The following is an 8,294-nucleotide window of genomic DNA, read 5'->3' as shown; positions in this document are numbered from 1 at the left end:
TAGTGAAACTGCAATGTTGGGACTGTTGATAAAGGGACAAATAACACTTTAATTAACTGAGAATACTTAATATCTTGCCCTGCCTATGTTGCAACTGAGAGGCAAGCTGTAAACACCTATTAAAACAGCACTATTATGGCCTGCTACCAAAGATCTCCTGTCTGTCACCTTTTAAATATTTAAATCTCGGATTCTTTAAAAGCTGTTTCCGCTGCTTTTACTCTTTGGATGTAAACAGATTTGTTAAATATTTTATTTTTAACCCACCCACGAAGCTACATTCATTTACATAACTTAATGAAGGCTGCATTATTCATTGAACTTCTCATATAACATTTTTTGTAAGACATTATTAAACAAGTGAAGCAAGCCAGTCTAGTAATGAGTCTTCTCTAAACTTGCTGCCAGTTACATTTCCTTTCTCCTAATCTATCACTCTAATGGTTGCAACTAATAAACTTTTTGAATTTTTGCTGCTAATCTGTATATGTTTTGCATTGCATGCTGGATGTATAATTTGACAGAGAATTTACAATACAAACCACCTGGCAAACAAAACTCTCTCAATTAAATGCTATCCAAACCCACTCCACTCTTTTTTTGTTATAATAGAGTACAACTACATGTAACATAGTACCTTTAAGCCATAAATAAATTCACTAATTTGGGCCTGGAACATACCAGCAATATATCTCAAACGCAAGGTTTGTGTCTGCATTTTAAAAGTTCTAAATCTCTGCCAAAAGTCAGTAGATTAAATTTTGGTTTATGCAAGTGTCCTGCACAGCCTTGTAAAAGATCCAGTAGTCTTGCATACAGTCCTCTTAGACTGTAAGGAAAGATGATATGCAATAATTTTCAGGTAAAGAAATTCAGCATTAGGTTGCTTACACACAGGCTGTTTAATCTGTGCTTAAGACTGTATCGAAAGTAACACTGGATTTTCAGAGAGCCTAGGTCGTGCAGCTTCCTTTGAGATAGAGAGCAAATTTTCAGAATTTATACCTCATAAAACTCATTCCAATGACTAAAGAAAAAATAATTGAGAATTAGATCCAGGGTTCTAATTTTATGCACATTAGTTTTTAAAAGACAGGCAGATTATTTTATCAGCATCCACCTGAAAACCTCTGCAGATGTGTAGAATTAACAAAACACAGCTGTGTTCTGTTCTCAAAGTTGGCTAGATGCAGATATGTAAAAATATTTTTTAAAACTTCCTATAGCACTTAGGAAAGTACAACTTGAAAAATCAAAGACAAAGTATTTTACATATTATTAAGTATTTTTCTTGGTACCTCTCCAAAGGTTATTTTACATCACTGAACAGAATAAACAAAGGAAACATACAACAGATTGAAACGGGGTAGAAAGAAGGAAAATCTTTTTGTCAGTCTCTCATCCTGCAAGGTCCAGGAAAAGACTCCTTTAAAGAAAGTAAATAAATAAAATAAAAGGTCAGAAATGTAAGTTCAAAACCTTAAGCATACAAGACTTCAAATTATATTGTTCCTTGAATAGGTGTTTCTGTGGACCAAAACAAAAGAAAATCTTTCCCAGCTTCACTGCTGAAAGCAACGTGCAAGTAACACATCTTTGTTACACAAGGACAAAATAAATAAACATAATCAAGTTATTTTTAATCATTTCCAATGGGTCTTCAGCATTTTTTTTAGTCATATAACCAGCCACGAGCAAAATTCACTTTTACCTGTTTTGACCTTATCTGGAAATGCTCTTACCTTTTAATCAATTGATTTATCAAGTAGCATTCCTCAATGCTAATTTACATCAGTGTAATTCTTAAATGTCCCTTTGATTAAAGAATAGATACAACTGTGTGTTATTAAGAACACAGCACTGATTAGATAGTTCAGAAATTCTAAGCTTTAGAGATGCTGCTGGCTGGCAGGAACTGTTACTCACATGGTTTTAGGAGAAGTGTGGGTTCTATTAACATCCTCAGGGAAGAACCAGCATGCTCCATATAAATCATGGCTCCAGAGCTGAAGCATGGCACCTTCTAAATTGTGTGTGATTTTTCGAAGACAGACCTGGTCAAATGTTTTTCTTTTAAATAACAGGCTAACCAAGAGGAGGAATATGAAATACCCTGCCTTCTGTGCAGCACCCCAGCACAAACCATGCTCCTGTGGGGAGCTGGAATGAGGACCTGGTCTGCCCAAAAAGCAATTAGTTTTTTGATAGGTAATTCTTCAACAAAATCAGTTCCTGGATCAAGCATAACAAGCAGGGTGGGGGCTCGGGGTGCCCCCAGAGGCAGCACCTCAACAGCAACCACAGCCTCAGCATGTGCCCACGCCAGCCTCTGCTGAGCAGGCAAAGCTACCCTCCACCAGAGCTCACCTGAAACTGGTCTGCAGCCAGCATCCAAGCTGTCAAAATACAGCTGCACACAGGAGATTAGCAGGGGTTGTAAAACCTGCTCAAGAAGTTGGGCAAATATTTTAGCAATTAACCCACACTGAGCTCCGTTTTACTGTAGCTACACTGCCACCATTTCCCGAGATAGCTTGCTGAACGCTAGCTCCAGGATGCCTAAACTGCACAGCAGTGACAAACCTCTTAGCTACAGAGATAAATTATTACAGGGGCAGTACCTAACATAGGTTATGTTGTCATGATTTACAGCAGCTGAGGATGTGCCCCCAGATGTCCAGACAAAATCAAATTAAGTATATGATTTTTTTCTTCTTCGAACATGAAAGCCATGCAAACTTGACTCAAAATCAAAAATGAAAGACTTGCACATATGACCTTAGGCTTACACTGTGAGAGTGTTTGTATTCTCCAGACAGCACTTAGGTCCCTATTCTTCAGAAAATAAAACTATAAACTAAAATAATATGAAGATCATGCAAAAAGTTCCCACATATAAAAGGCTGCAATTAAAACCAAACAAAACATTTAAAGCATATCAACATCTATTTGGATTTGGAGAATGTTTTGATATTACAGAAGAAAATGTTAGCAAAAATACCAAGACGAGTTCTGCTATTCTCCAGACTCCAGATCACCCCAAATCAGGATCAGGGTTCGCAATTTTCCACTACTACATTGGTAAAAAAGGAGTCCTAAACAGAGGATTATTTGTCAAGTCCCTGAGAAACATAATGGTACAAGAAATTTGCACAGGAAAAAATATTTAAGGTTTTAAACATTGCAAAGAAGACTCAGGTGCAATCTAAAAAGAATCCATTTTGGGGCTACAAAAAATTGAATAATGAAAAATTCTTGATAGTTATGCTCATATGTAGGTTGTATCTAAAGCCATATGTCAGAAGCTTCTGTGTTTAAAATGCTAGCTGGAAACATATCAAATGCATTATAGAAATAACCCTTAAAAATGATTCTAAACCTCATAGATGCTATCAAGCACCTGCAGCTATTTTGGGCAACTTAGCTCTGTCCTTAATTTTGATCTTGGGAGAACAAGAGCTACATGAGCACAAAATTAAAAAGTAACTGTTTTCCAGAAGCAAACAAAAATTTTAATTATTCTATATGGTGCTACAAGTGCTCGTGACACTGAATTACATTGGTTTACTCTGTAGATGTTTATGGAGCCAGCCTATGTTGTTTGACTTATGAGGGAAGACTAATAGGTGTAGTAAGCGGGGTGGCCACAAAACCCCTCATGGTTAAGCCAAAATAGGGGTCATGCCTAGGGCATTTTATCTGCCCTGCTTACACACCCCTGGGGAATTGCATCTCAACAGTTGATTCTCTGTTAATCAATTCACATTAGTGCCTGCCTCTTAGTTTTCACTTTGCTGAATTCCAGGAAAGAAGTTCTTAAACCAAATGCATGCTCTATCTCTGACCTAGTCAGAGCCATTGCATTTCAAGGAGAAATAAGCAGATTTTATTTGCTCTACCAGCTGATAAGAGACACCTTTGTAAGTAAAGATTCATAGCCAGCAAGCTCAACACAGAACAAGACTCAGTGGTCTGTTTACACAGGTCAGCAGTAATATGGGAGGGGAGGACATTTATGAAATTTTTTCCTCAACCAGTTCCAGAGAAAGACATATGTGATATTATTCTGCTTTCCTTTTCTTTCTTATTTTCTGTGGCTCAACATGATGTGCTTGGTAAGGAGATGTGTAGCACTTGCCATCACTCCATGCAGTTTTCAGCATGTGGTTTTGTACTGTTCTTGCATTTACAAGCTAGAATTTATAACAATTAACTACTGCACATGAAAGAGGGGAGAGTTATGAACACAAAAATAGCAAAAACCTCGTTCACAAGACAGATCAGACTTTACATCCAAACCCTAGAGCCACATCCATTCAGTTACTCTCCAGCATACACACAGATCATCATACAGAGGATCATCAAAAATAAACTTTATTATCAAAATTCACACATTAGACATACAATCTAGACACAAATAATACTGAAAACATTCTCAAACAATAACCATTTCAGGTAATTTGGATGAGCAGCTATTTACCATTGTTTTGATTGCTTTTTGAATATTTCTTAATACATACACCATCCTGAAAGGTCTTCAAATGCTTAGCTGGCCAGCTCTCAATGATATTTTTAAATAGGGGAAAACTTATTTCTATAGAAATAACATTATTTAATTATGAATCAGAGACCCATAATTGTAGTGCTTGGGGGAAAAAATACCATAGCCTCTTGAAATATTTAGAAGACATAAATAACTATTGTACATTTACAAGTTTTAAATATTTAAAGGCCTTTGTTCCTATAAAAAGTCACTATGTACATATCAAATGCTATATAGAAATCCAGTCAGAGGCGAGTGTTGAGCTCTCAGATTTGGCCACTGAAGCCTATGAATTTGGTAGGCAGATTGTCCACAGGGTACACTATGGGGCCCGTTTTCATGGTAGGAGGTCCATTCAGCAGCTGCCAGTCACAGCTCCGAGCCAGCTCCACTGTAAATATTTTTAGAAGGACTTTTGCAAACTCTTTGCCCACGCAGCTCCTCAAGCCCCCACCAAAAGGAATGAAACTGAACCTAGAGGAATCCTCTGGAGATGGAGACATGAAGCGATCTGGGTTAAATTCTTCCTTGTTGGTAAAGAGATCTGCCACATCATGTGTATCACAGATACTGTAAATAACATTCCAACCTTTAGGGATCTGGTAACCCTATAAAAAAGAACAGAAAGGAGATGTGGAGCACCTTGCTGTGTTAAATAATGTGAAGTGACAAGACACATCAGTGCACCCCACCTCCCCTCCTGGCTTCCTGCAGGTCACTCTAAGGCAGACAGGCTACATGAGCACAAAATACTTTACAGCTGCTCCGAGGGGTTGTGCCCAAACCTTGCTTACATTTAGCTCAAGGGTCTTGAGTGCAATCCGAAATCCTCCAGGAACAGGCGGGCTCAGCCTGAGGGTCTCTTTGATGACACAGCCTGTGTACTTCAGCTGCTCCAAGACCTCCATGTCCAGCTGCTTCTCTTGGTTGGAACCGCACAGCAACCCCTAGAAAGGAAAATGCTGCCATGACATTTATGAACCATGCAGCCAGGGCTCCTGGCACTGCAAAGCAGCTGCCCCTCAGCTACCAGAAGTATTTTCCTGCCACCCCTAAAAGTAGGGCACCACCTGGGTTAAAGGGAGCCCTGTCTGGGATACCTGTCCCGGAGGTCCCTTTCTCCCACTGCCCCCTCCTGTGAAATGCCTCTGAGGAAGACACACACCTTCACCTGCAGTTCCTTCCTCACTTTCTGCAGCACTTCATGGTGCAGCCCTAGGAAGGCGATCAGCGACGTGGCAGCACTGGCAGTGGTTTCATGGCCCCCGAACAGCAGCTCTGTGGCAGACTCCTTCAACTCCTTACACAAAGGATACAAGAGGCATAAACCAGGCCTTGAACACAGTATGCCTACCAGGCCCACCCTACCACTGCAATGCTGTACATTGTTCCCGAACTGGAACAGACACCCAGCCGCCAGGGATGGGGGAGCTGGTGGTGCTTATGCTCCCTGTGGATGTCTCCCCATCCAACAGCCTGACTGCAGCCTCAGCACCCTAGTGCTCAACACAAGCTGGTTTATTTTATGAGACAGAGCATCTCCTGCTCTTTCTTTTTGCCCCACAAGGCAAGTGTAATGTTCTCAGGTGGCCTGAGGGAAAGAGTTTAATCCAGCCCTGAGGAACCTTACCTGCATGTTGAGCTGCTCCCCGTTACCCTGTGTGTGCTCCATCAGCAGCTGCAGCGCATCCTTGTAGCCACCCTCAGGCTCCTTGCGGGCCATCTTGGCACGGATGTTCTCCTCGATCTTGGCATGGATGATGTTGCGTGCCCGCAAGCCCTGACCAAGTGGGAGGGAGAGCAGTGTGGCTCTCAGGCCGTACTGCCTTCCCTCCCTCCCCCCGATTCCCCCGTGCCCTGGCCGCAGGGACACCGCTCTCCTCCCGGCCCGCCGTGAGCCTCACCCGGTAGAGCCCGCTGAACGGCACATCGATGGGCAGGGAGAAGAGGTTGCGGATCATCTCCTCGAAGGCCTCGACCAGCTGCTGCTCGCCGTCGGGGCTGGCCTGGCGGGGCTGGAAGCCCAGCAGGATTCTCATGGCGATGCGAAACATGAGGCGCTTCACCTCGGGGTACACGAGCAGGCAGGGCCCGGCGGCGCCCAGCCACCGCGCCAGGCAGGCGCTCACCTCCTCCTGGATGACGGGCACGTAGTGCTGCAGGGCGTCCCGGGAGAAGGCGCGCATGATCACCTGCCCGGGGGACGAGGAGGAGCGGACACGGGCTCAGCCGCCGCGCCCGGGGCCACCGCGCCCGCTCCCCGCCCGCCCTCGGGCCGTACCTTTTTGCGGTGCTTGTGCTGCCCGTTGTGGAGGTTGGAGAGGCAGCCCGAGCCCAGGATGGTCCGCACCGAGGCGGGCCACTGCACGGAGACGAGCCGGTGCTCGCCCAGCAGGATGTGCCGCACGTTCTCGGCGCCCATCACCCGTACCGTGGGCCGCCCAAAGAGGTGAGTCTTGTAGATGAAGCCGTATTTCCTGCGTTTCATCTGCAGGAATTTCCGCCTCTAGACAGGAGATGAGAGGGGGAAATGATAAAATGAATTTTAGAAAGGATAAGAGGAAGAGGCAGGGACAGCAGCTCTTTCCCACCTGGGCACGGGAGCCTGTCAAAGTCACCGCTCATCTCCCTCCCCTGCAGCCAGAGGAGCTCTGGCTCCAGACGGGCGCCTCTCCGCTCCCCGCGCCATCGCCTCGCCTTACCTGCAGCACCAGCTGCAGCGTCTCCCCGAAGAAGGGGAGCCCCATGGTGCCCGGGGGCAGCGGGAGCGGGCAGCTGGGGTCGCGGCTGCTCACGCAGTACAGGTCCCAGAGCTTCACGGCAGCCAGGAAGAGCAGCAGGGGCAGCAAGAAGGTGCACAGGGCGCTGGCGACTAGGGCGGAGAAGCCCATGACTGGGGAGCGACTCCCGCCCGGCCCCCCGGGAGCTCTGAGTGCGCGGGCTGGGCTCGCCGCGGGCCGCCTTTTATACCCTTCCCAGGTTGCTGCCCACCCCTACCTTGGTCCGATAAATTAGTTCACCCAAAGTTCATCTTTAATTGCGGATCGCGGCCTAGCTCCTCCCCCCGAAATCTTTAACTATTTGCTTTGCGTAGTGCATCCTACCCGTCGCAGACCTCTGCCGGGGAAGGAAAGGTGCTGTCGGGGGCGGCAGCAGCGGCTCCGGGTTCGCTGACCTTGCGCCGCGCTCGGCGAGTGGGCTGCGGGTCGTCCCCGACAGCTGACAGCCGGTGGTCGGCCGTCGCCGCCTCCTCGTCCTCGGATTTATCGCCGGTGCTCGTTAGAGACCAGCGGCTGCACCCAGAAATTCCCGGCCGGCACCCGGCTGTCCGGAGGCTCTTACCCCCGGCGCTGCCGCCCGGCGCCGCTGCGCTCCGCGGAGCTCCTTCGCCCGCCGCCGTCGGCTGGGAACGGACTCGGGAGACGCGGGCCGGGGCCGTGGGGCTGCCGGAGCGGACGATCCCCCGTGCTGGGGCAGCCCGGAGACCCCTGAGCAGAGCCGCAGCTGTACCGGCGCACCGGCGGCGGAGCCTCCGCTGTCCCCTGGCTCACCTCGAAAGGCACGGCTTGTATTTCTGCCGGCCGCGGAGGAAGGAGCCGCCGGCAGCAGTCCGTCTCAGCCTCCCGGTGCAGGTTCAAGCGCGGGTCACCGAGGGAAAAGGAGGTGAGCGCGGAAAGGAAACACCAAACCCGCCGTGCCCAGCTCCTCTCCCCGGGATCCACTGCGCACCCCGGCCTGGGGCTCTCCCGCA

At 47.0% G+C, this 8,294-nt stretch overlaps 1 protein-coding gene across 3 annotated transcripts; it reads right to left on the bottom strand.

Annotated features, from left to right (window-relative positions):
- Nucleotides 1-4,358: 4,358 nt before the first annotated feature.
- On the bottom strand, nucleotides 4,359-7,785 carry LOC134554745 (cytochrome P450 26A1). Of its 3 annotated transcripts, none has more exons than XM_063405616.1 (7): nucleotides 7,659-7,785; nucleotides 6,825-7,049; nucleotides 6,448-6,735; nucleotides 6,174-6,323; nucleotides 5,709-5,843; nucleotides 5,338-5,490; nucleotides 4,359-5,151 (listed from the first exon to the last, which is right to left on the bottom strand). In XM_063405616.1, exons 2-7 carry the CDS (start codon nucleotides 7,029-7,031, stop codon nucleotides 4,810-4,812), a joined length of 1,275 nt encoding a protein of 424 aa, XP_063261686.1. In that variant the 5' UTR covers nucleotides 7,032-7,049; nucleotides 7,659-7,785; the 3' UTR covers nucleotides 4,359-4,809. The 3 variants fall into 3 exon arrangements, with proteins under 3 accessions (XP_063261686.1, XP_063261684.1, XP_063261685.1); XM_063405614.1 differs by lacking the exon at nucleotides 7,659-7,785 and adding an exon at nucleotides 7,246-7,628; XM_063405615.1 differs by lacking the exon at nucleotides 7,659-7,785 and adding an exon at nucleotides 7,246-7,628 and having other exon boundaries at nucleotides 6,448-6,699.
- Between the last annotated feature and the right edge of the window lie 509 nt (nucleotides 7,786-8,294).

The sequence above is a fragment of the Prinia subflava genome, chromosome 9 (assembly GCF_021018805.1).
Source record: "Prinia subflava isolate CZ2003 ecotype Zambia chromosome 9, Cam_Psub_1.2, whole genome shotgun sequence".
In the NCBI taxonomy this organism is placed as follows: domain Eukaryota; kingdom Metazoa; phylum Chordata; class Aves; order Passeriformes; family Cisticolidae; genus Prinia; species Prinia subflava.
Note: the sequence above shows the minus strand (reverse complement) of the source record. Positions and strands in the feature narration are given on the sequence as shown.